We start from the raw sequence: 27244 nt of genomic DNA on the forward strand, positions 1-27244 counted from the left end.
GAATAGACATGGTGTTGTGTTTTGTTTTTTTAAGTTTGGTTGGAGAAAACTGAAAGTGTTAAGGGCATGAGACTATTCCAACCTAAAAATCTGGTTTAGCATGCAAGTTTTGTTACATTAGTAGGAGAAATAAGGAGAGATGCTGAATAAGGTAAAAACCTGCATGTTTTTGGTCAAAAGATGTAGTTAGTAAAGAAAGAAAACTTCTAAAACCATTCTGTCCTAGCCTCTTTGACTCATACTATGGTCAAGTGTTTATCTTACAGCCTCAGGAAAGCAAATGGTATGACCTATACCAAACTCTATGCAGTTTACTTTCAATAGAATGGCCTCTATGTCATTATCTGCCACTGTTTCCTTCATAGTTACTGCAGGCAGCATTTTCAGAAAAACTGCACTCTTTTTGTCCTTTGTAATAGCATCACTTGATGCATCAAACCATTTTCTGCTGGAAAACTGTAGGTACTCAAAGCATTAACTGCTTAGATTGTGACTCAAGTATTGGAACTCCATTTGCCTCTAAAGAGCATCTAATCTATGGTGTTCCTTAGATGGTGACAACTCAGAGCAACCCTTAAAAGAGTCTTATGAAGAGCAGCTGAGGGAACTGGGACTGTTTAGTTTGAGGAAGAGGAGACTGAGTGGAGTCCTTATTGCCCTCTACAACTACCTGAAAGGACAATTCTAGAGAGGTAGGTGCTGGTCTCTTCTCACAGGTTATTAGTGATAGAATAAGATGGAATGTCCTTAAGCTGCACCAGGGTAGGGTAAGATGGGATATTAGGAAAACTTTCTTTCACTGAAAAAGTGGTCAAGCTTTGGAACAGGTTAAGTCACTGTCCCTGGAGGTGTTCAAAGGTCACTTAGATGTGGTGCTTAGTGATGAACTTGGTAGAGGAGGGTTAATGGTTGGACCTGATGATCTCAAGGGTCTTTTCCAATCTGAATGGTTGTAGGAGTCTGTAAGTCAGAATGTGTGAATATGCATTTCTGTTTTGAAGAGGTTTTAATGTGTTCTTAAGCACTGTACAGACTAAGTAGCATTTCAAAGACATGGACAGTAGAAAGATTTCAGGAGTGCACAAGAAGTTTGTGCATTTCTAAATGAACATTCAGGAGCAAAGTTGTTTTTATCATTTATTTGAAGCCTTTATCTTTTGAACACAAAGATAGCAAAAGTTTGCATGAGCCATTGTAACTTGAAGGGTAATATTAACTAAAATATTAAATGTATTATTTGCTCAAAATACCATAGTTCCAAGCTATAAATCAATCAGAGTCTTAATTTCATTAATTTTGGCTTGTTTTACTTCACTTGCTGAAGGCTTTTTGGTAGCAAAGGCTCCTGCTGCAAGTTCCCTTTTCTTCTTTTGAATTTTCAGCATATTTTCTTCCACTGAATCCTTCACAATGAACTGAAACACAAAGAAGGGATTAATCAATTCCAAGTTTAGTATAAGAAATTTAAGTACTGGGGGGGAAGGTAAAAAGCCAAGCAGCCTAAAGCACATTTGCATGACTCCATTACCACTTTGCAAAGAAAATGCAAGGAGGGAAGGGTTCTAATGCAGCTGGAGGCCAAGTGTTGGCATTCAAGAATATTGTAATACTTTGGGGAAGAATATCTATGTAAGTAACAGAGAAGAGAAGCTGACTTCAGTTTCCCAAGTAACATTGTTGTGACTGGCTATTAATGAGGCAGACTGCTTGCTCTTCTGCAGCTAAACAAGCTGCTAGAACAAAAGCAAACCCATTCTGTATACTCTTAAGACAAAGTATAAGAGCCAGGCTAGGTGACAGCAATACCACTCCATTTAGTCACTCCAAATCACTCAACAGGGCCATATAATTTCTGTAAAGGCAAAAATAGGTAGGTTCTGTAGGTAACATTTAACAAAATCTTAGTCTGAAACACACCCTTTAAAGGAGAAACCACACCACAGTTTAAAGTGTACAGTGTCACTGTGCTTCTAAAGAATTCAGTAAAGCTTTTTTGAGCATGTACTTATTAATGACCAGAAAAGTGTTGGAACAGCTCCTCTCACAACTCACCTTAGTAATAACAACGTTATGCTTCTGACCCAGCCTGTGACATCTGTCAAAGCACTGGTCCTCTGCAGCAGGATTCCAAGCCTGTCCAGTACCAACAATGAACAAGTTAGACAACCTCCCCTCAAAATACAAAGTAAGATTCACATGAAACCACAGAGGAGTTATTGCACCATCACCTCTTGAACAAACATTTCTTTTAGATTCATTACTCCTAACCTAATGTCTCACTCCTTAAGAATCCCTCCCACTATAAGGAAAGCTTTGACAAACTCTGGTTACATTTTTGTAACCAGCAGAAGCTTGTCAGGAGTCAGAAACATCAAAACAAGCTTGCTAGAGTTTTAATGCTGAAATAAAAACGGCAGGTACTAACTGCCTCAGTAGGTAAGCACAGGCAGTTACTAAACAGCAGACTAAGAGCCCTGCATTAAGAAAGCCCACGTCTGTTTCCATTAGTATATGCAATAATCACCAAGTAAACAAACTTGCTGAACACAAAATGGTAGTGCAGCAGCTCCTGCTTATGCTAGAACACCAAATAAAAGGATTTGTGAAATACCAATGCTTTTGAAGCATGTTTTGCCTGAAGCAAGGGTAGAGCACTACTACTCCTCAGAGAACAAATACTTAAGTCTCCCTGAAATGTAAGTTTTTTGTCTGGGACAAGCAAAGCTTCTGCAGTGGGCTCACCTTGCTATGGCACCCTTATGAAGAGAGCCTGAGGGAGCTGGGGCTCTTTAGCTTGGAGAAGAGGAGCCTGAGGGATCACCTCATTCATGTTTATAAACATGTAAAGGGTGAGTGCCCAGAGGCTGGAGCCAGGCTCTGCATGGTTATGCCCAATGACAGCACAAGGGGCAGTGGTGGAAGTTGAGGCAGAGGAAGTTCCATGGAAACATGAGGAAAAAGTTTTTCACTGTGAGGGTGACAGAACACTGGAACAGGCTGCTCAGGGGGGCTGTGGAATCTCCTTCTCTGGAGATAGTCAAAACCCACCTGGATGTGTTTCTGTATGATCCTGCTTTGGCAGGGGGGTTGGACTGGATGGTCCCTTCCAACACCTAACATTCTCTGATACTGAAACAGCTATCTAAGTATTCTTCTTAATGAACCTTCTGTACAGAACCAGGGAAAAACAACAGTAGGCTGGCACAAAAAAATCATTTTAGATTCTAAGAACCTGATGCCTGGACACACTTAACATACCAAGCTGCAAGATAAAAGCCAAACAAATCTTGTTTCTCCAATCTAAGGCAGTGAGTGGAAGTGCAACAACTCATGTATCCATCACCAAGAGACGAGCCTACTGCAAGGTATGGACAGCAAACAGTTCCAATGCCAATCTGACTGTACAAACAAGATGATGTCTTCAAACAAAGCCCAAACATGCACAAGCAGATTCCATTTTATCCTTGCTGTGGTTGAGGAGGACAGAAGGGTACTACCGTCACTCACTCTTCTCTCAGTCCAAGCAGAGAAAACTGAATTGCAATACCTCTGTGCCATTCTGTAATATCTCATACCTAGGATACTATTTTTCACATGGGAAAATATGAAGGAGCTTGAGCCTCAGAGAAACTTCTGTATGCTTGTGATACTTTCACATTAAAGGTTTGTATTTCTTCCTAAAGGCGAGAACTCAGCAGACAGTGTTGTATTTAAGCAAACATATCTTTTTTTTTTTTTTAAGGGGGGGGTGAAGGGGAAGAAAGTACAGTTGGATAAACATTCCTCCTTTGCACTGTGATATAGAATTATAGACTGGTCTGGGTTGGAAGAGACCTCTGAAGGTCATCCAGTCCAACCCCCTCTGCAGTAAGCAGGGGCATCCTCAACTAGACCAGCCTGCCTCTGAAAAAGAGTGAAAATCTGTAAGCTAGAGTTCTACACCAAATCCATGGAATTTGAGTAGAAAAACTGGTTACTCCACTGACTCCAGAGCTGCTGCTACTTCTTAAATCCTGTTATTGCTGCTAATTCACTTCAAGGAATGCTAATGCACGACTGCATCTCATTCAACACTGCGCACTCCAAAGTGAGATCGCAAAGGATCCACTGCCCCTCCATCAAACACTAACCAGACACTGCCACTTGGGATGGTTACCAGCAGGATCAAGAGAAGTTGTTCAGTGGTGTACAAGTGATGCAGCTGCATTTGGCTCTGGTGTGTGAGGTGCTTGCCCTAGGTTCTTACAAGGGCTCACCCCAAGGCAGAGTGTGCACTGTATCTCATTAACTGCACAGGAATTCAACACCTTGCTGGATTTCCCATTAGTTTTCTTACTCAGAGAATTGTTTTAAAGATAAAGCCAGCCAGCTGGACTAGATAGTGTTGCAAGTCCCTTCCAACTGACCACCTATACAGAAGTAACAGTTGTGAAGATCTGCCACAGCTCATGACAAACCTTTTCCAGGGCAACATCTCCACACTCTGCTCCTATTTCATTCCTTTAGTTTATTAAGTAAATAGCCTTGTCCTCATGCTGTTATTATCACTAACCTGGTGTCCAAGCTAGTACTTTTTCTTTACTACCTGTGTCACCAGATGCCCAAGACCAAAGCTAGACTTCATTTCATTTACTTAAGTTTTGCTTTCAAATGCACAAGCTGCAGAATGTCTCACTTTCCAACTACCTAAAAACTAGGACATCAGAGCGGAGGAGTAAAGAATGGGGAAGGGAGGAAGTGAAGAGAGAAATTTTAATTTTGTACACCGAGCCAAGACATGAACCAATCCTGTTATGAAAACCATTTTGCTACCCATTAACATAATTCACATTTTTATTCCTCACTAATAATTTTGTATTCCTGAGTGCTTTAATGAAAGGGAAAAAACATAATCCTGAATTTAGATACCACCATCTGTCTCAGTCTCCTAAAACCACAAAAAGTCACCTCAGACTTATAAGTAAATTCACAAAAATAAGAGACTAGAGCAGAGAAGCACTGCATTGTAACACAGGAGGGGAAAAAATATATACTGCTCCTGAAATTCCACTTTAGGAAGAGAACAAACAGGAAGCCACATTCAGAAGTATCAGAGAGGAAGAAAGAGAGAAGGAACAGGTATCAAATGACACTGTCAGGTGTTTGTTAATAGCGTTCTTTCTGTTCACAGCACAAAAACATTGTGCTAAAACAAAAACATGCCAGGGAAACATACAAAGTAAGGCCCTGTTTGCCCTTTAATACTCCGTGTTGTTCATTTTCAGAGTGGGTTTCCTTCTACCTCTTAGGAAGACACCAAAGGAGCTTCACCTAGCTTAAGCCAGCTCATTATGAACAAGCCACTACTCACAGGATCCATTAAAAACACTCGGGAAGCTGCTGTCAGATTTAATCCAACTCCACCTGCTTTCAGAGACAAAAGCATTACAGTTGGAGATCCTGCTTGGCTGCTCTGGAAACACTGAATTGCTTCCACTCTTTTCTTCTGTGCCATTGAACCATCCAAACGAGTAAAGGCAAACCCTGATTCTCTGAAGAGAAAGTAAAAATGTTCAATTTAACCATTCATTTTTCTGTGCCAACAGGAAATACATCAAAATCCTCAGCTCCACTTCAAAACCTGTAGTTACAATTCTGCCTTTAATTGGTGACACATTAAAAGCAACAAGAATGAGCTTCATGGCTTTCCCCCCCGCTCCACCAAGTGTTTAAGTAATTTGTTCCTCTTCTGAAGTTCTACAAGTCAAAAGGATGCTACAGATTCTTTGCCAGATCTTTCTGAAGCACCATCAAAGCACAAGTTTATTAAAACTCACATCATTTCTACTTACTTTAAGGGCTTTTCTATCAGTGAGAGGAAAGTTGTGAACTGAGAAACCACCAGGCACTTAGCAGTCGGATTTTCCCTCCGCAGTTCTATCAGAGCATGCATTAGAGCATTTATCTGAAACCAAATGAAGACTTAAGCAGCTCATTCTGGCTTGGTTTGATTCCACTCCTACTGGTGCTTTGGTAAGTTCCTATCAGTTGAGAAATCACTATTCACTAATACCTTCCAAACAAATCAATCTGAAATAGGGTGGGGAGGGTTTCTTTCAGTTTCCAAAGAAAACTACAGGTTGAGCACTTCTAATGGTCACAAACTACATGGTCATTGGCAGTGCTGTGGGGAATAGGATTCACAAACCCATTTCTAGACATTCTTCACTGTCAGCAGTCAACAAGTCTCCTACCTCCAGGGCCTATGGAAAAAAGGAACAGAGCAGTGGAACTCCAAAAAGGCTTAAAGCAAGGGACAGCCACAAGCCAAGTGCTCTGCTGTAGCAATACTCAAGAAACTGAAAGAGGTTCCCCCAGGAATACTCAGGCAAATTCAGACAAGACCCTGGGTGTGATATGACAGAAGATAAGGAGGGGCATCTGAAGCACTCTTGGGATCAGCATGAGAACAGAAGCAGCAAGGAATTTGATCTGAGGAAAAAACCATTTCCAGTTTTCCTGTATAATTGGCTATGATGAGGTAAAGAACCACTAATTAGAGAATGCAAGCCACTGCACCAGGTCCAAAAAAATTCATAATCATATATAATAAATAATAATAACAATAAAAAATAACAACCATCATCATCATCATCTTTATTCAAAACCACAAAGTCCTAAATTAGTTCTTAGGCCTCCACAGAAGGGTTTTTAGAGAATAAATTTATAACCAAGTTTTGAAAGAACAAGAGCTTCATTGCAGAGGAACACTGAAAATTCAATGGCTCAGAAAAGCACTCTCAAAATAAAACATTTAAAGCACAAGGAGGAAGACTTAGGTCTTATTTAGATGATTTAGATTTTTCAGCTTCCAACTCAATAAAGAGGTGAATAATTTCACTGGTTAGAGTACTACTCTCTTTTCAGAAAGGAATGAAAGGCAAAGCAACAGCTCTTTTACTGTATGTACGTACTTTACTGTGTATAGTTTTACTTCAGTACCTGAAGGGATCCTACAAGAAGGCTACAGAGGGACTTTTTATAAGGGTGTCTAGAGACAGGACAAGGGGGAATGGTTTTAAGCTGTGGAGAGTAGGTTTAGACTGGATCTTAAGAAGTTGTACAAGGGTGGTGAGATTCTGGAATAGGCTAACCAGGGAGGCTGTGGATGCCTCCTCCCTGAAGGTGCTTAAAACCAGGCTGGATGAAGCCCTGGGCAACCAAGTCTATTTCCTGCCCATGGCAGGGGGGGTTTGGAATGTATGATCTCTAAGGTCCCTTCCACCCTAAGCAACTCTATGATACTGAAAGTCCTGTTTAAATTAATACTGCACAAATAATGTGCTGCACAATCATCAGCATCTAACCACAATTTGTGCCCCTGTTGTCTTGTTTCCCCACTGCAAAATTTGTCTGTGATGAAGTTTTAGTTTTCTCCTCTGCTGGCCAGAGACACTGCACAGATTTTACAAGACTCATTTAAAGTCTGTTGTGCACATGTAAAGCATGTTCAGCCTACTTACATAAAAACTCTGAATTGCTCCAAAAAACATAATGAAAGCTAAGGAAAACACAATGGAATATACCTTTGAACTGGATGTCCATCCCTGATCAGAGCTCTCCCCATCACTGGAGTCTGCTTCCTCTTCCTGGGGACATTCCACCAAGTGCTTTGCTCTAAGCTCACTCCTGCAGAGAGGGCATTTGGCATTTGGCTAGGAAAAAGCCCAAACATCAGAAGAAACACATGAAACCAAATCACTGATAGTGAGCACGAAAGATCACCTTTGCCAAGCAGCTTTTCTGAAATCATTATATTGGTGTTCAGATAAAAAAAAACCCTCCAGCAGCACATTTTGTCATTGCTGACATAACAAATCAAGGTAGCTATTTGTGAGAACATGAAGGCAACATCCAAGCTATGTGTTTTGACACTCAGCCCTTCTTAAAAGTGGTCTGAGAGTATTTATACTTGAAATGAGCAGCCCGAGATTTAAAAGCAAGCAAATATTTGGGCTGTGGGGAGAAGACTATTGAAAACATTAGACAAATAAACCATCTTTCAAAGACAAGATCTTTCTTAGCTACAAACAAAGAATGACCTTTTACCCTTTTTCTTCAAAGCCTGCACAGAAATAATAGCAGTCTGATGAAATATGCTTTGTCAGGGCCAGACACAGTGTATCTTCTCTTCTCCCCCCAACAGACATGAGAAATGAGACATAATTTAACACCCAAAGCTTTTTTCCCCCTCTGAAGCAAGGGGCAAAGTTTAGAATATATATAACAGATAAGGCAAAGTTTAGAACATGTAATAGCACTTCCATAGGACTGCTCACAGCATGTAACAAAAGACTGTGGGAGCTACACAAGCATACAACTTTGTGAAACAAAAATGACAGACATGAAAAAAATCAATACATCTGCCTGACAGAACAAGCCTTTTAACTAACTTGGTTTGCACAGCCCATCTGGTCACAGAACCAAAGCATCTTTAGACAGGATGCAGAGCAGACCTCACAAAGCACATGAAAGAAAAAAACAAAAAACAAAACAAAACAGAAAAACCTAAAGGGGCATTCAAAAGATGCTCATCCACAAGTTTGTTCTGAAGAATGTCCAGAGAAAGGCCATAAAGACAGTCCTTCAGCAAGGGAGCCACTTCACTCTAGAAGGTTATCAGTTTGGAATAAGGAGAGTAGATGTGATTTTAGTTCAAGAGCCAAATTCCCAGGCAGAACAAGGGGCAATGATAAGGGGCAATGGGTGGAGGTTAAGGCATAGGAAGTGCCATGGAAACATGAGGAAATATTTTTTCACTGCGAGGATGACAGAACACTGCAACAGGCTGCTCAGGGGGGTTGTGGAGTCTCCCTCTCCGGAGATATTCAAAACCCACCTGGATGTGTTCCTGTGTGATATGCTCTAGGTGATCCTGCTCTGGCAAAGGGGGTGGACTGGATGATCTTCTGAGGTCCCTTCCAGCCCCTACCATTCTGTGATTCCAATACACAGATTTGGCCTCTTTTAAGTACAACAGATACACGCATCACAACAGACGCGCAGCAAAGGGGCATCCAGCCACATGGAGGTATCATAGTATCAGTCAAGGTTGGAAGGGACCACAAGGATCATCTAGTTCCAACCCCCCTGCCATGGGCAGGGACACCCCACACTAGATCAGGCTGGCCAGAGCCTCATCCAGCCTGGTTTTAAACACCTCCAGATATACAGTGGATGCCATCACTTTGACCCTAGGGACAATGTGAAGAAAGAACTAGGGGAAAGCATTTGAAAGTGCTGATGGACTTCGAGCACTTCGGTTTGACAGCTGCTCTCTCCATAGCCTGACCTCAGGGCAATAGTTTTTATAACGCAGCTGATAATTTACACTGCTCACCATTTCAGATTTAAAAGAGCAGTATCTAGCTGGCCTTCTGATGACAGCAGTTCATGACTGCAATTAACTGTAACCACAGAGAAACCAACCTGTTCACTTCTGATGACTTCAAAGATGCATGGCTTACAGAACACGTGTGCACAGCGTGTTATCACAGGCAGGGTCAGGGACTCTAAGCAAACTGCACATTCTTCATCTGAACCAGAGCTCAGGACCAACTTCATTTTGCTCACTAATGCTTCACGCAGTTCCTCAGGGGTTGTATTATCTGTCAACACAGAAAGATGTTTAAAACCCAGGTATTTCCATACAGGAAGCACTCTGAGCTGGCACACATCCACACAGCTCTGCTGATCCAAGTGCAATTAGGACAGTTAATGCACAATGAGGATATCAAATCATAGAATGGCCTAGGCTGGAAGAGACCTTAGAGATCATCTAAGCCAACCTCCCTGCCGTGGGCAGGGACACCCCTCAAATAGATCAGGTTACTCAAGGCCCCATCCAACCTGGCCTTGAGCACCTCCAGGGAGGGGGCATCCACAACCTCTCTGGACAATCCACTCCAGAGTCTTGCCACCCTCATAGTGAAGAATTTCTTCCTAAGATCCAATCTAATCCTATTCTCCTTCAATTTAAAATCCATTTCCCCTTGTCCTCTTGGTGGAGACACTTGTAACAAGTCCCTCTGCAGCCTTCCTGTAGGATCCCTTCAGGTATTGGGAGGCAGTTATAAGGTCCCCCTGGATTCTTCTCTTTTCCAGGCTGAATAATCCCAGCTCCCTCAGCCTATCCTCACAGCAGAGGTGTTCCAGCCCCTGGATCATCTTTGTGGGCCATAATGTATAAAATACAGGGTGCCAAATCAGAAGGGTCCTTTTCATCAGGGTGTCTAGTGACAGGACAAGGGGGAATGGTTTTAAGCTGAGGGAAAGTAGGTTTAGGATCTTAGGAAAAAGTTCTTCAGTACAAGTGTGGTGAGACTCTGGAAGAGGCTGCCCAGGAAGGTTGTGGATGCCCCCTCCCTGGAGGTGTTCAAGGCCAGGCTGGATGAGCAACCAGGTCTAACTGAGAGACACCCCTGCCCATGGGGTCCCTTCCAACCTAAGCCATTCTCTGATTCTGTGGAAAAACATTCAGCATAATCTTACTTGGAAAAATGGTACTGGGAAATCAAAGAACCTCAGCTGCAAGCTCAGTGACAAATACCTGTGTGACTCAATGCCTAGCAACTTTCTAATGGCAGCTGTTCAACCAGTGGCAATGCCACAGAGGTGGCACTGCTGATAGTTAAGGAAAGGAAATTAAAAACCATCCTTTCTAGTTACTAATTAATTTCTAAATAATTGTCAAACAATAATCCAATCATTTCTCCATCCTGTATTTGTCAGGAAGATAAATGATAACCTTCTAGCAAAGGTTCTGGTCACATCTCATTGGTCTTTCAGTTTCCTGAAGGAAAAAAATAAATAATAATCACACCTCTAGCAATGTCACCTCAGAACAGGAACATTACATTTGAGAATTCAGAGTATTTCAAGCAGCCTACACATTCCTCTGAAAGGAATGCAGATCATTTTTAACACCATGCAGCTACACAGTTCTGTCCTGCCAAAAGTCAAATCTCACTCTCCTTTCAGTCCTCTGTGTTCACCCTTCCTTACAGCTGTAACAAAGTCAACAGTTTCCTATTCTGCTGAAGAGGCAATGGTTCTGCTGACATGGCTGCCAATTACCAAGCCATTCCCAAAGCTCTTCCACATCTTCTCCCCTGAGGCAAAGAAAAATAACTGCTGTCAAAGCACTTCTGTAAGTTATTACAACAACAGATGCACTGCTCTTTGACAAGCTTCATTTGGCTCTGCAGAGGATCTCTTCAGTCTTTTCTTTATGGGCTGTCAAATCTTACTTACTCCTGCTTCTAGCCCGTGTAACTACTCATCTACTTCCTTGCTTTTGTTCATATTTGAGTATGTGCTCAAGTATCCACTTCTTAAACATGTTCAAAACATCCTACAGTAAGAAAAAAAAACAGTCACAAAGCAAACAGTAGGTAAAAGCTAAAAACCAAACTGGGAAGAAGCCAGTAAGCTTGGAAAACACACAAACGTATTTCTGAACTTAGTCTTGGTTTTAGCAACGTAGGAACCAAAAGCATTCACTCACCAGCTGGAAAACTGGAAGGCATACTTATGCAAAGACGAGGATGACAACAAAGCTGCCTTAATCTGAGCAGGACACCAAGGATGTCAGCATAGTGACCTAGTACAGTCCCTTCCCTGAAAAATCTGAACAAGAGTTTGATTGTTAGTGTGCAAAGCTACAGCCTGAAGTAACAGATGGCATCAGGTGATCATGGTTTAGCTGTTATGGTTTCATTTTTCACTGTCCTGTTTCAATCCATTTTATTAAATCCTCTTCTGTAACAATGATGTGGTGGTGTTAGGTCATGGCCTGGACTTGATGAGCTCAGAGGTCTTTTCCAGCCTCAGTAATTCTGTGATTCTGTGTAGCAGTTGCTACCAGTAGTGTATTCTCCTAGAAGAAATGCTAACAAGTGCTGACAACAATTCTAAGGCCATTCCTTACGTATCACAGGCTCACAGGATGTCAGGGGTTGGAAGGGACCCAAAGATATCATCGAGTCCAACTCCCCTGCCAGAGCAGGACCATACAATCTAGCTCAGGTCACAGAGGAATGCATCCAGATAGGCCTTCAACATCTCCATAGAAGGAGAGTCCACAACCCTTCTGGGGAGCCTACACATCTGGTATCTTTCTGTTTCTTGACAGAACTTAGAGAGTTATGCAGTAGCCTCTACCTCAGAAGCAAGCAGAGGTTACACTATTTTGCAATGATTAGCTTATGGCATCCAAACTGACACACGTGGCTACTAGAGTGAAGCACCAAAACTTCCAAAACACAACTTTGTGATATCAAACTTCAACCTTCAGGATGATAAAAAGCTTTTTATTTACCTGCTAACAGCAGCTTTGCCCTCAGTCTTCACAGACTGGTAGATCTGCCTCTCCTCCTCCGTCAGTGTGATGTGCTGAATAAGTACTTTACGTTCTGGCAACTCCAAAACAGGCCTTCCTTTGACTTTGCTTGTTTTAGTTCTTCTGAGAGTAATAGTCCTAATAAGAGACTGTAAACGCCTGAAGAATACATAACAGACAATATATAACCCAGCTGGGGTGGGGTGGTTGTTTTTTGGATCTGGGTTTAGTTTCAGCTTATTGCATAAATACATCTTCTACACAAAACCCAAGCCCAGCAATATATCATTCATTCATCTGAAACACTAAGTAATTAAAAGTGGTTAATATTTATCAGCTTGAACTAAAAAAAAAAATTAAATAAGAACTGATCAGAGATGCATTTCAATGTTAAAAGTGAAGCAGTCAGCCTGCCCAAGCACTGCCACTCATACTCATTCGCAGGCTCTTCGTACCCAAGCCCTCCTGCAGCTCCCATTGTGATCGGACGTTGAATTGTTCTGTGCCACCACTCTCGGTCAGTAAAAGGTTTCAGTTTTAAGAAGGAAATAAGAGACCACAGATCTTTGACAGAATTCTGAATAGGAGTGCCTAAAGAGAAAACAAAGGAAGACTGTAAAAACCTCAAAAACCCAAAGAGCTGCGTGTTTTCAGTCAAAGCGGAAGTTCCGTGCTGTCTCCAAACCATACACCATGGACGAGGTCTCTCACAACCAGTTCAACATCTCATTAAGTATAATACATATTATTTATGTAATTAAACTATTAAAACCCACTTAAATGTAGAAGAATGAGAAAACTGCAGCTCTCCCTACTAGGAAAACCTGGATGTTCATCTTTCTACTTCAACTTCACCAGCAGTGGTTACTTTTAAAGATCCTTCTCTGCAGACTTCCCAAACCCACCTGGATGCATTCCTGTGCAGTCTGCCCTAGGTGATCCTGCTCTGGCAGGGTGGGGTAGACTAGATCATAGAATCATAAAATTGGCAGGGTTGGAAGGGACCTCAAGGATCATATAATTCCAACCTCCCTACCATGGGCAGGGGCACCTCACACCAGAGCAGGTTGCTCACAACCACATCCAGCCTGGCCTTAAAAACCTCCAGGAATGAGGCTTCCACCACCTCTCTGGACAACCTGTTCGTGTGTCTCACCACCCTCATGGGGAAGAGCTTCTTCCTAACATGCAGTCTGAATCTCACCACTTCCTAGTTTTGCTCCATTCCCCCTAGCACTGTCACTACCTGACATCCTAACAAGTCCCTCCCCAACTTTCTTGTATCCCCCTTCAGATACTGGAAGGCCACAATAAGGTCTCCTCAGAGCCTTCTCCTCTCCAGACTGAATAGCCCAAACTCTCTCAGTCTGATCTCAGATCATCTCTAGAGGTCCCTTCCAGCCCTAACATTCTGTGATTCTGAACTGTGATCCTATGCCTGCATGGTCCCTATCAGTTTAAAATGACTATTGCATTTCAGAAAGCTACTGAGATTTGGATAAGCACATTAAGAGTGAGCACTGCTAGCTAGACATAATGTGCTTGTTCACAAAGAGGTCATTTTTCACTTCCACTTTCACCAAACCTGCATATCAGGTGATCTGAAAATCTGTGTCAACAAACTGAATAAAACCTGGGGGAAAAAAGCCCAAACCAAAACCAGCCACCCCACCAAATCACAAACCCAAGCAAACCAAATTAAAAACAACCACAAGAAGACATGCCTCAATCACTGCTCAAAGACAAACTCACAGCTATTCCAAATGAATCTGACACAGACAGACATTAACCATCATCCAGAAAAAGCCAGTGTGGGAAACAAAAGTTGTTGTTATACTATTGCCAACTATTTTACCTGTAAGTACCCATCTTCTGTGTCCCTCCAGATTTAAGGCAGCTTTAGTTTGCTGAGCATTCGGATTTCGTATGGTGTGGCCCTCATCCAACACGATTCTCAGCCACTTGACTTTGTGTAAAGGGCTCTCACCTCTGGTCTGAAACAGAGCTTCTCTGTAAATCTTTGACTCAAAAGTAAAATGCTTTATTACAACTGGGTTGAGCAAGGTTTTAATATAACCATTCCATAACTGGATGTATTGGCATCTTGTTTATTTATCAGCCCAGAAGAGCAAAATCTTTCAGATGTTGTGATTGCCAGAAAGCGTTACCAAAATCTTCTCCTAACTGAGTATGGGGAATGAGCTACAGCAAAAATAAGCTAAGCTTGGAAAGAAGAAAAGCTTCAAAAGACAGAGCTATAGAAAATGGATCAGAGAACAAAGTGCAAGTTTGTGTTATAGTTGAAGATGTAATCTTCAGGCTTTTAAAATGGCTGGAATTTCTATGAAAATACCACTTCAGAAATGCATCTCATGCAGGGAGAAACTTGGTTGCAGCCCCTGTGCAACAGGTACCTTGGTGTTAGGTTTTCATATGCTCCACATTCTTTGAACCCAACAGGGGAAGGCAGAAATGGCAGCCTTATGCTACCAAAATCTGGGGAGATTTCCACACTTGACATCCTTTTCCATCCTGTAAAAGTTTCCTCCTGAAGTTGTCATAATTGCAATCAAATCATTTTCTCTACAGGAGCAATCAACAGAAAGCCTCCCTCTGCTATTACAGTGAACACATAAGGAGGTATGTAAAGCACAACTACAGCCATAACCTGATTGCCTGCCAGAACAGCACTTAAATGTACTGCCAACATTAGCCCAGACACCCAGGGTCTTGACCATGAAAGGACTTTCCAAGAACACTTCTTCTCATTTACTTACTCCATAATCAGTAGCTAAGATGCTGTATGTTGTCAAGACGACATCTTGTTCTGAAAGGACTGAGGGGTCTTTGCTACGGTCAGAGCCATAATAAACATAAACCTTGACCTGAAAGTCTTGGTGGATATGCTGTTCAAACTGGTCCTGAAAGAGAAGTTGTCAGAAGTAATCCCAACGATGCTGCCTCACTATGCAATTGCTAGAATCATGCAGTCAGCTCTCAGTAACTAAAAGCCACTCCCTCTAGCTCTGTACCATTCGACATCCACTCATACAACAAAAACTATTTGCATTTGGGTTTCTTTTCACTTCTTCACCCAGGTGAGAGGAAGGACAAAAAGCAGAAACCTCAGTCATTAGAGCTCTAGCTCTACCTCTTAGATAGTACTAATTCACATCCTGATGGAATATGGATTTCAAAAATCAAAGAATTACAGAATCTTTAAGGTTGGAAAAGACCTCTAAGATCATCTAGTCCAACCTTCTATCTAACACCTCCATGACCACTAAACCATTTCAATCATTTCCTTTTCCCAGCAGTGAGGCCACACCAAGTCTTAAGACTTCCAGGCACTTTTGGAGACCTTGTGCATGGTTTAAATTTTAGCATTGATTTAGTTAAAAATAAACTTACCATCCAATTGCTTAGGACAGACAGTGGACATACAATCAGTGTTGCCCTGGGGCCAGCATCAGAACATTCCCTCTCAACTGACTGAATGCTAGTGGTACCTGAGAAAACAGGAGATATATTTAGTGGCCTAACAGTTCGCATTAAAGCAAAAGCAGAAGTTCAAGAGACTTAGGCATCTCTGATGTCCTCTCTAAATTTCTTCACCTGCTCAGCATCGAAGCAACTTATAAAAAAAACGAAGCTCCTGTCTTTAAGTCAAGTGTGTAAAATCACAGAATCACAGACTGCATCTGCTTGGAAGACACTTCCAAGATCGCCCAGTCCAACCCTTGACCTAGCACTGGTCAACACCAAACCATGTCCCTAAGCGCCAGGTGTACACAGCACCTCAGCACCCCCAGGGATGGTGACTCCACCACTGCCCTGGGCAGACCATTTTGAGAACCCTCTCTGTGAAGAAGTATTTCCTAATATCCAGCCTGAACCTCTCCTGGTGCAGCTTGAAACCATTTGCTGTGGTCCTGTCACCTGACACCAAAGAGGCTGCCCCCTACTTGTTCCAATCTACCTTTCAGGGAGTTTTAGAGAACAATGAGGTTTCCCCTCAGCCTCTTCTTCTCCAGACTGAACAACCCCAGCTCCCTTAGGACCGCCTCATAGGCCATGCTCTCCAGTCTCTTCACCAGCCTCACTGCCCTCCTCTGAACACGCTCCAGCACCTCAATGTCCTTCCCACAGTGAAGGGCCCAGAACTGAACAACACTTAAGGTGTGGCCTTACCAGTGCTGAGTACCAGGGCATATCACCTCCCTGTTCCTGCTGGCCACAGTGTTTCTAATCCAAGCCAGGATGCCATTGGCTTTCATGGCCACCTAGGCACACTGCTGACTCATGTTCAATCAACTATCAAACTGCAAAATTAGTATTATCTGTTTATCCCTTCCTTACCTTTTCTCTTTGTTCTCCTTTTTAAACCAGTAGATGAAGTTAGAAGTGCAGATGCAAAGTCTGTACTATCTTGGGTAACACAGGAAGTTGCTGGAAAAAGCCAAACAGATTTTTCACACCATGAAGAGTATAAGCATGTATTGTTATTTTAATGTTTCCTAAAAACCAAACCTGTTAACCAAATTACTTCTCCTCTGCAATACAATGAGGTGGAATAACTAAAGTTTGAAGGAACCTATAGGAATTGTTGAGTCCAACCACCTGCTCCTCACAGGACTACCTAAAACTAAACCATATGGCTAAGAGCATCAACCAGATGCTCCTTGGACTCTTACAGGCATGTGCACAGAAATACAGTATTTCATACATGTTTCAGGTTACAAATCTGGTTACTTCCTGGTCTAGTTGAGGATGTCCCTGCTGACTGCAGAGGGGGTTGGGGGTCCCTTCCAACCCAGACCATTCTATGATAGGAATGCAGTTTACCAGTTATTAAGAATAGATAGTTTAGCATAGGTTTCACTCCAAGTAATTAAACTTAACCTAAACTGAACTGAACTGCTTAGTCCAGAGTTCCAGAAGCCCTTCAGTTTTTTCCATGCAAGATACCTAGTTCAAGGAGTGACACAGGTTCTTGCCTCTTCACGATCACATTTCAAGTACTTACCACAAAAGATGGACTTCATTATTTTTCATTTGTTTTTCCAACCCTAGTGCCCTGACAACAAATACATGTCAAATTCTGAAAAACTTAACAGTTCTGGCCTTCACCCATCCATTTGACCCTGCTTAGAGCTTGTTTCTTCAACACAAACTCAGCTAAGGAAACAACCTACAACACTCACAGCCAAAATGTTTCTTCCCCCTTCAGCAGTTGGTTGGGAAACAAAAAACCAAACAAAACCCAACCAACCAAGCAAGGAAACAAATAAAACCCCCACAACACAAAACAAAGACCCAAAATCAAGTTCAGTTAATTCCTTTTCTAGTTAATTAGAGATTCTTTTCAGTTTGGCTTCAGAAGGGAAGACACCAGGTGTCAGAGTAACCAATGGAACCCCAAAAATTCCTTGCAACTTACTTTCTGTTTCTTGCAGCTGCAATTCTTCAGACTCTACCAAGTCACTGCTTCCTGAGTATTTGGGTTTCTTGGCTTTGCCTCTAAGATACCATTATTAAGACAGAAAGAACAAATAAAACCCCACGACTCTACTACAGCTTCATTTATACATTAAATCTCAAGAGCATAAAGCAAATGGACTTGACATTGCAAATCAGATACCACTGTAATTTGAATGTGTTCTCTTTAAAGGGGTTAGTAAAAGGGAAAGCACAGAACACAGAGCAGCAGGGTGAATGATGCTCATAAACTTGGCACAGGTCATCACTGAAGTTCACACCAATTATAACTGGGAACACTGGGAACCTTCAAATCCATTAGCAAGCTCCACAACTTCACCAGCTCTAAGCTGTCAGAAGTAAACCACTTAAAAACCCTACTGATACTAGAAGATTCCTTCACAGACAGTTTTTCAGAGGTACCACACTAACAGTATCAGACCCCTTTAGCACTGAAGGAGATATCCAAGCATGAAGTCATGCAAGCCATGTAGAATGTGCTAACACTTTTTAATATATCCCAAAATGCAATGCTGACACAGAAAACTTATGACTAATGTAAGCAGCAGTATAGCATACTGAAGGGTAAGGAAACAGCAGGAACATGTTCTAGGCCAAGGGTAATCATAACGAAGTACCACTTCATTTTTTACTCAACATCTATGTGACCAACCAATACAAAGATTATTCCAATGATTCACCTCTTTGGAAGACAACTTGAGTGCTTCAACACAGCAGTTTTAGGTTTTTTCACACTTGAAACACCAGGCTCCATCACACTGCTAGAGTCTTCGTAAAGAAACAAAAAAGTACGTGTGAAAAATATCCATAGTCTTCAGCTTGGTTATCAATCCAACTGTAGCATAACTTGATCAAATTCTAACTGCCTTAATTCTGCACAGCACAAGTGCTACTGACACTGATTTACAAACCACACTAACTATCTATAAATCCTCCTGACACAACCTGAAAACTACAGGTGTGATAAAATCCTACTAAACACTTGGCATTTGCTCATTACTTTTTGAACATTACCTAACTAAAAAGTGACCTCCTACAGAATCTAACAATGTTTCCTGTTTTAAAAGGCAAGACTCTAAACAGATGCATAACACTGCTCTTCTTTTATCCACAAGGAAGAATAAAAAGGAGAGCAAAAGGAACCCAGAATCCATTCCCTGCATGTGTTAACTTTCCCGGCAAGGTGCAACTTTCTCACAAGGCACTTAAATCGTCTCACAAATCAACTGAAACATCCTTAAATACTTCTCTGAGACAGTTGATTTATGGTTTGTGACAACAAGCACTGACCACAGACTGTGAGTAGCCCACTAATAGCATTAATTATCACACAAACACTGCTGGACTTTTCACACTTTGCCATCACCTTTACATACTCTAGGTCCAACGCTGCTCATGCTGTTAGTATCAGATTCCTATTGAGAAATGGAAACTTTTATTCTTTAATGTAGCAACTGGAAAAAAATGCCAAATCACATCATTAAACTAACCTGACCAGTGATTAATTACTGCTCTGCAACATGAAAGGTTTGTTTAGTAGCAAGTCAGTCAGTCAGTCACTTGAAGATACTGAAAAAGCTGTAGGGTTTTTTTCAAGTGGCCAAATACAGAATTAAAATGAAACTATAGAGAGACACAGGAGAGAAACTCAGTCTGCACAGCTGCCCTGTAAACAAAGCATACTAATAGTATCTCACATTTTGGAGTCACACACAGAGCATTATTTTGTTAAATTTTGACAGGTATGACAAAATGAAACAAGCCTCCCAGCTTTAATACTGTCAGGGAACACTGCATGAGAAAATCATCTGATCCCAGCATTGAATTTGTTTCAGCATCTTGAAAATCATGTCATAATGAAAGCAAAAAGCACTTCAACTACATTACTTAAGTAAAGCTTGCACACTGGTGTTAGTGAACTAACTGTAGTTGTATTTCAAGTCTTTGGCCAAAAGAAAAATAAATCAAGGTTTATTCATTTATGTGCTTCCTGCTGAAACACTCTGCCTGGTGTTTTGGTTGTTTCAGGCACTTCCTCCAAACCATACAGGATCTACGCATGCACACCCCTAAAACACCACTTGTATTTGTGCAGTCATAGCTTGCACACAGGAGAAAGTTGTAAGAAGTTTAAGCATTTATAAAATGTAACATTGAAAAAGTTGGTGCCTTCAGAAATTGTTCCTTACATTGCTCAGACTACAGTCTACAGCTCATTTATACACTCTGGAGTAACACAGTTCACCTTACGAGGAAAAGCTGAGGGAGCTGAGAGAGTGACAGAGCCCTGGAACAGGCTGCCCAGAGAGGTTGTTGAGTCTCCTCCTCTGGAGACATTCAAAACCCATCTGGATGCACTCCTGCGTGATCTACTCTAGGTGATCCTGCTCTGCAAGGGGCATTGGTCTGGATGATCTTTCAAGGTCCCTTCCAACCCCTAACATTCTGTGATACTTTCAACTAATCTACACTATTCTTGAACGTACCTGAATCACATTTTCTGTTAAATGGATACAAAGTTCACCATACAGCAAGCTATTAGGGAGAGGTGGTTTTATTCATTGCTGTTAAATCTTTCTTCTTCCATCTTACCTCACAGAACTTTGCATTTGTGACCTTTTCAACAGGAAGAGGCTTGCCATCTTGAAAATTTGTGAGAATCAGTGCAATAGTAGTAAGTGTTTTACCCTGTATAACAGGAGAGAACATCATATCTTCCAGAGGTGAAAACGAACCAAATGACCACTGAATCAAAAAACACACACAGAGACATGCTGTACAAAACAAATACATGAATGGCAGCTTGTTAACTAGTATTACCAGCCCCATATCATCAGCTAGTATTCCTCCAAGGACATTTTGAGGTCGCTTCTTTTCTGCAAAATTGGTAAGTGTGTTGTAATAGAAGTCACTTCTCTCTTCCCAAAATGGGGGTAAATCGTTGCTGTTCTCACGTGAAACCATCCAAGCTAAAGCCTGCTTCTGATGGGGAAGCAAGGGTGTGCCAACAGCCTGCAAATTAAAGAGACATGCTAAACATTACTTGCAAATTAAATCTGGCATTCCATTTGTGGAAGAAACTTTTTTCTTTAATAGAGTTTTATCGACTAATTTCCCTACCCCCGCCGTGTCCAGACAAAGCTAAATATGCATCGAGATGTTTAATTATTTCTATTTTCATAGAAAACTGTTTCTAGTTAGAAAAAATAAAATACCTCTGCTCCTTCCATTTCACAAGTTTTGTCATCTTCCCTCAGATCCTCAAACAATTTGTCAAATTCGCTTTTAAGCTGCAGAAATGAACAACAACAAAGAAATTGCAATTAAAATGACTGCAGCTGCAAATAACCTCAGTAAATGATCACTGGCTATGAAATTACAACTCCCTGCCATATGGTAATCAATATAGTTAAATCTACCAGTTCAGATAAATCTAATTTAGATAATAAATCTAATTTAGATAGCCCAACCTGACTTGCTGGAATAGTTTGTTAGCTGCTGCTAGACAAATATTAAGTTCACTTTTACCAAGACAAACTCATGCCAATACAAGCAAGACCTTGAGAAGGGATGGCTGAATGTGTTTACATCCTCACCCAACACTCACTGAAGTAACTACTTCTCTCTGCTTTGAAAGAGCAAACAAAATCCAGTAGTAAAACCAAACCACCTCCCAACCCTTCATCTATCACCCTTGGCCAAATCTGAAGATAAAGTCTGGAAGTCAGACTTCATTTTCATTTAAGGTCTTAACATATTTTTTTTTTAATCTGGTAAAGCATTAGGACAGAGAAGTTAAAAAAAAACCCACATCCCCACAAGGATGTAAATGAATTGCTGAACAGCCAGAACCTCCCAGAATTACATGAGACTCAGAAACTTCTGCAAATCTGTGGTTTAGAGAAGGAAAACAAAAGCAGCTTCCACTTCATGAGCATTGTTTTAAGTTAAAGCCCCCCACTGCTAAAATTTGAATTTCCAGGTGTTTTAGTGTGAAATCCAAACCTGTTCTGTGGTCAACTGGACAGCAGCATGAGCTGGAGCACTGTAACTTGGACCAGCTCTCCCAGAAACCCACTTTGATCCAAAACCACCTCCTGAACCTGCTTGCTCTGAAAAAGATGGGATTTTGAAACACACCAGTATGACTTCCTAGTCCCAACCTTCATGAGTAACAGTGCTGATCAGACTGGGGGCTGTAAGGCCACCTTTCACCATTTGTCTTCTAGCTTCAGTTTATCCTTTACTTTCCATGGGCCACAAAGGCTTTCTCCACAATGTTTCGTAACACCCAGAGGAAATGGGTGAGGCATCAGTCAGGGTCCTTTGAGACGGCAACCATGTCTTAAAAATGCTGTCACATGAAATCTGACTGGTCACATGAAATATGATGATTGGCAATGCAAAATGCTTCTCTACTCTTATGCACAACAGAATCTGTAAGGTAAAACCTGAAAGCTTGCTATAGGTACAATAGATCTATCCCTCACCAGGTGTTTATTGCATCCTTAATCCTGACTACCACTGTCTCAACAAAGTACACAGGTGGCTTTATACACCAGGCTGGCTCTGCAAACCATCAGGTCTGCTAAGCTTACTTGTTCAAACATCTCATCTCTATTTGCTCACACCTCATTAGGAGGATACACATCCTAGCACTCTGCTAAAAAGCAGCACTGTCCCTAAACTCCCAGCCTGTGAAAATGTTTAATCTGTTTCTTTACAAAAATAAAAGTTTTTCAAGTCTGGAGAAACACTGGGAATCATTATGGATTTTTAAGGAACTTGTGGAATCAAGCAATAGAACATCAGAAATGTAGGCTGCTCAAATGCTTCACCAATTGAGGGTGGTGGGACTCTGGAATAGGTTACCCAGGAAGGCTATAGATGCCTCCTCCCTGGCAGTGTTCAAGGCCAGGCTGGATGAGGCCTTCAGCAGTCACATCTAGTTGAAAGGCATCACTGACCATGGTGGGGAGGTTGGAGTAGATGATCTCTAAGGGCCTTTCCAACTTAAGCCATTCTATGACCCTATGATGGTAAAAGCTAGGACACAAAAGCATACTTTCTATGAAGTTTAAAATTAATAGCTGTGGGCACTCCATTATTCCTTAGCTAAGCTAAAAATAATTTTATGAATGACAACACTACAATGAGAATTAAGCCCTTTTAGATTTCTTCTCACCAGTGGTAAGACTAATCTGAGTATTTTAAAAGAGGCATAAAACCCCCAAACTGTAAGACTTACCTTTCACAGGAGGAGCCAGTTTAAATCCATGCTTTTTTAGCTCATTCAGCACTGCTTCCTTGTTTTCTTCTTTTCCCCAAAAGCTCATCTGTACAGGCATGGTAAAGGTATTTTTTGCTCCATAAGGGACAACTCTGACAAAGAGCAGGGAAAAAAACACATAGCACTAGTATTTTTTTTTCCCTTTTATAATAAACTTCGTTACTTCTTCAGCCAGTGCTACTTCATCAAAACACAGAATGTTCCAGACAGGTGTTAGTACCTGTACTGCATAAACCTTTTACACAGCCCACCACATGCAGTTAATTCAAGAGCTCCACAACAACCTTTAAGGAATTTCCTCTCACTAGTGTCTCTACATTTTAACATCTATAGGAAAGAATGCCCTGTGTGCCAGCAGAGCAGAAGAGAGTCTGAAAACACAAAGCTTTGATCCCATTGCCAGGAGACCTTCTTTCTGGCAAAAGAGAAACACTTCTAAAGACTTTTCAGAATGTGCTAGGAGTAAGAAAACCCATTTCCACTATTTCTCTTCTTAGAACTACAAGCATAATCTTGACACTTACCCTTCAACTACTGCTAGTTTGCTGTCCAGAATGCCTGCTAGTGCTGCTGCCAGTTCTTTTTTTATGTGGCCCACCTGGTCTCCATTCACGTTGTTCACTTTCACTGCGTTTTTATCATAAGGATTATTAGGCTCCCTCTGAAGTGCAACCATCTCATTGTTGTTAACCTACCAAAGCATAACAAACAAATGCCAGAACACACACATTTTGTTGCCAATTACATGCAGAAATATCTGTTATACATTTACTTAAACACTGGGAAGATTAAAGATTCATTTGACATAGCGTTCCATTCAGTTCACCAAGCTGCTACTTATTCCCCATACCAAAAGCTGCCTGACAAATGTCACCAATTGCAAAAATATTCCAGAGAGCAAGACCTTGCTTTCAAAGGCAAAGACATTTTGTAAGGGAACAGATATCCTTTTGTGTCTGTGTAAACAATTCAAATGACAGAATCACAGAATGTTAGGGGTTGGAAGGGACTTCTAGAGATCATCAAGTCCAACCCCCCTGCCAAAGCAGGATCACCCAAGGGAACACATAGGAACACATCCAGGTGGATTTTGAAAGCCTCCAGAGGAGACTCCACAACCTCTCTGGGCAGCCTGCTTCAGGGCTCCAGGACCCTCACCATAAAGAAGTTATGTCCCCATGGTAAGGTGGGACCTCCTGAGTTTTAGCAAGCCAATTCAAATCTGATTTCTTGTTTTCAGTCACTTTCACTTGCTTTATGTAGATGAGCAAAGTTACCAAATAATTACACCAGATTTGAAAGCTTGCTACCTTAAAGTTTGCAATTAAAATGTTAGACTGTGGACTTCCTGTGAATAACAGTGAATGCAGCAAGTTAAGAAGCAAGTATCTGTTGAAATTATACTTGGGCAAAAGTTCTCAGACTTTAATTACACAGATTTTGTCTGAGGCTGACAACTCTTTCTGCTGCTTTGAAATCAATCATGCACTTACAATCCCTGTGTAGTATCGTAATCCAACAACGCTTCCTCGCAAAGTTCCGTACAAGACAGCAGAGTCTGTATCCTCCTCCGTTCCAGAAGTGTCACCTACAGAGAGAAAGTCTTCCAACCCAAGGCTGGAATAAAAATCAGAAGAGAAAGAATGGGAATAGATTCCTCTCTCCTCTGGAGATGTCATCTTGAGAGCAACCTCTTGCAGAATCTCTGCAGAAGGACAATGTGTGAAATATTTGACGATTGCTTTACCAATAACACAATCTGTTCAGGTGGGAAGAGAGCTCTGAGATCATGAAGTTCAGCTTTTCACGATCCCACCACTACTGCTAAGCACCACATCCACTCATCTTTTAAATACCTCCAGGGACGTGGACTCCACCACTGCCCTGGGCAGCCTCTTCCAGTCTTTGATAAGCCTCTCTGTGAAGAAATTTTTCCTAATATTCAACCTGAATCTCCCCTGGCACAACTTGAGGCTATTTCCTCTTGTCTTGTCACTTGTTGCAACTGAAAAGAGACTGACCCCTACCTCTCTACAACCTCCTTTCAGGCAGTTAAAACTTGATGAGGTCTCCCCTCAGTCTCCTCTTCTGAAGACTAAACAACCTCAGTCTTAACACTCGTGTTCAAGTCCCTTCACCAGCTCTATTGCCATCCAGCATCTCAATGTCCTTCTTGTAGTGAGGGGCCCAAAACCAAACCCAGTACTGAATGTGTGGCCTCAGCACTGCCCAGTACAGGGGGACAATCCCTTTCCTGGTCCTGCTGGCCACTACTCCTGATCCACCTGGGCACACCCTGGCTCATGTTCAGCCACCCATCAATCAACATGCCCAGCTCTCCAGCCACTCTACCCCAAGTCTGTTATGCTGCATGGGGTTGTTGTGGCCCCAGTGCAGCATTCAACACATGACCTTGTTCAATCTTGCGCTGGCTTCAGCCCAGATCTCTCTGCAGAGCCATCCAGCCCTTCAGCAGATCAACATGCTCACCCAACTTTGTCAAAGAATGGCTTCATCTGAAGGGGCCTTAAAGATCATCTAGTTCCAACCTCCTTGCCATGAGCATGGACACCTCCCACTAGCCCAAGGCTTCATCCAACATGGCCCTGAACACCTCCAGGGAGAAGGCATGCACAACCTCCCTGGGCAACCTGCTTCAGTGTCTCCCCAACCTCACTGGAAAGAATTTCTTCATAATCTCCAGTCTCAACCTCCACTCTTCCATCTCAAAGCCATTGCCCCTCTTCCCGTCACTACAAGCCCTTGTCAAAAGTCCCTGTCGTCTGCATTAAAATAGTAAGTTTCCATAGTCATGGAGAACTTGGCATAGTCAGCTCTGGTTTGTTTTGCAAATGGTATCTCAGACATCTACAGAAGTGCCCTTCTGTTTTCTCCGACAGAAAACCAAACAAACACAAACATGTTTACACAGCGTTACTGGGAGAAGCCAAAGCCTCTGCTGTGCCGAGGAGCCAGCAGGGGGGGGTGAAACAGAAGCCATTTTGCCACTGTCCTGCGGACAGCTCTCCAGGAGCCCCGCCAAATGCAGAAGGCACAGGAACGACCCTAGCACGCAGCACCGACAACACGAATAAGGCGGCGGAGCCTGAATTTCCACGCAGCCACCTCAGCTCGCCCCGCCACCAGCACCTGCCCGACACCGATCGCAAGACCAAGCGGCCCAGCACAGGAGGGCCCCGCTGCGGTGCAGGCACAGCACAGCACCCACCGCTACCACCCCCGTCTCACTTGGGCAGCCTCCACATGGCAGCAGCAAGGTCCAAGCGCCGCAACGCCCAGATAGCGCTACTCAGACGTCCGCGCTCCACAGCCCAGCGCAGCGACCACCAATCGCTGCCAGAGGCTCCGCAGGCCCGGCCAATGAAGGGCCCGTGGACAGAAAAACGCCGCTCTTTCCCCCAGCGCAGCAACCACCAATCGCTGCCAGAGGCTCCGCAGGCCCGGCCAATGAAAGGCCCGTGGACAGAAAAGCGCCGCTCTTTCCCCCAACGCATCAACCACCAATCGCTGCCAGAGGCTCCGCAGGCCCGGCCAATGAAGGGCCCGTGGGCGGGAGGACGCCGTGCTCTCTCCGCACCCTTCTTCCGGCGGTGCAGGGCTAGCTGGGGGCCGCTGCTGGCTGCCGCCCCTGGCAAATCCGTTCAGTGCACCTCTCTCAGGGCTACCCGGTGGTATTTGATTATAGTAAAAAAATCCAACGCCCTTTTATAAATATTTATACTTTTTATATTAATAAATCAAAACTAGGACATAAACCTTAATTTTAGTAGGTTATTCATAAAAAGAAAAGCCTGAAGATAAAAGGGATCAGTTGTTCACAAGCCAATACTCCCATCTTTCTGTGGTTTCCAAACTAAATACGGGATTGCATTCACCTCATGAGTGTTCCAAGGCTTGCCTTACCCCTTCCAGAACAAGAAAGTTCCTTGTTCAGGAGGCTCCTGCAAGTGCATCGATGGTAACTTCTCAATGCAAATGGTTGACGAGCCAACCAGGAGGGGACAACTGCTGGATCTTTTTCTCGCTAACAAGGAGGGTCTGGTTGAAGCAGTGAA

General features: G+C 42.4%; 1 protein-coding gene across 1 annotated transcript; it reads right to left on the minus strand.

Annotated features, from left to right (window-relative positions):
• Position 1: 1 nt before the first annotated feature.
• HLTF (helicase like transcription factor) lies at positions 2–26572 on the minus strand. The gene is made up of 24 exons (XM_054166756.1): positions 26418–26572; positions 24662–24785; positions 23693–23859; positions 23127–23260; positions 21884–21990; positions 21094–21168; positions 20699–20890; positions 20471–20566; positions 19245–19293; positions 18559–18646; positions 17820–17899; positions 16739–16828; positions 15791–15888; positions 15157–15300; positions 14235–14373; positions 12835–12970; positions 12359–12538; positions 11546–11667; positions 9469–9647; positions 7566–7694; positions 5832–5944; positions 5351–5531; positions 2053–2133; positions 2–1415 (listed from the first exon to the last, which is right to left on the minus strand). The coding sequence occupies exons 1-24, from the start codon at positions 26432–26434 to the stop codon at positions 1263–1265; spliced, it is 2874 nt and encodes a 957-aa protein (XP_054022731.1). The 5' UTR covers positions 26435–26572; the 3' UTR covers positions 2–1262.
• Positions 26573–27244: the final 672 nt, after the last annotated feature.

Source organism: Dryobates pubescens, chromosome 13, assembly GCF_014839835.1.
Source record: "Dryobates pubescens isolate bDryPub1 chromosome 13, bDryPub1.pri, whole genome shotgun sequence".
In the NCBI taxonomy this organism is placed as follows: Eukaryota; Metazoa; Chordata; class Aves; order Piciformes; family Picidae; genus Dryobates; species Dryobates pubescens.

Bases quoted from the DNA above. Each gene is read 5' to 3' on its own strand.
- HLTF (XM_054166756.1), bottom strand. The intron at 21,169-21,883 runs GTTTGGATTTCA...TCATTTCTGCAG, and splicing joins TCCAGTTGACCACAGAACAG to CTTAAAAGCGAATTTGACAA. The intron at 18,647-19,244 runs GTGATGGCAAAG...TTCTTTACGAAG, and splicing joins TGGACCTAGAGTATGTAAAG to ACTCTAGCAGTGTGATGGAG.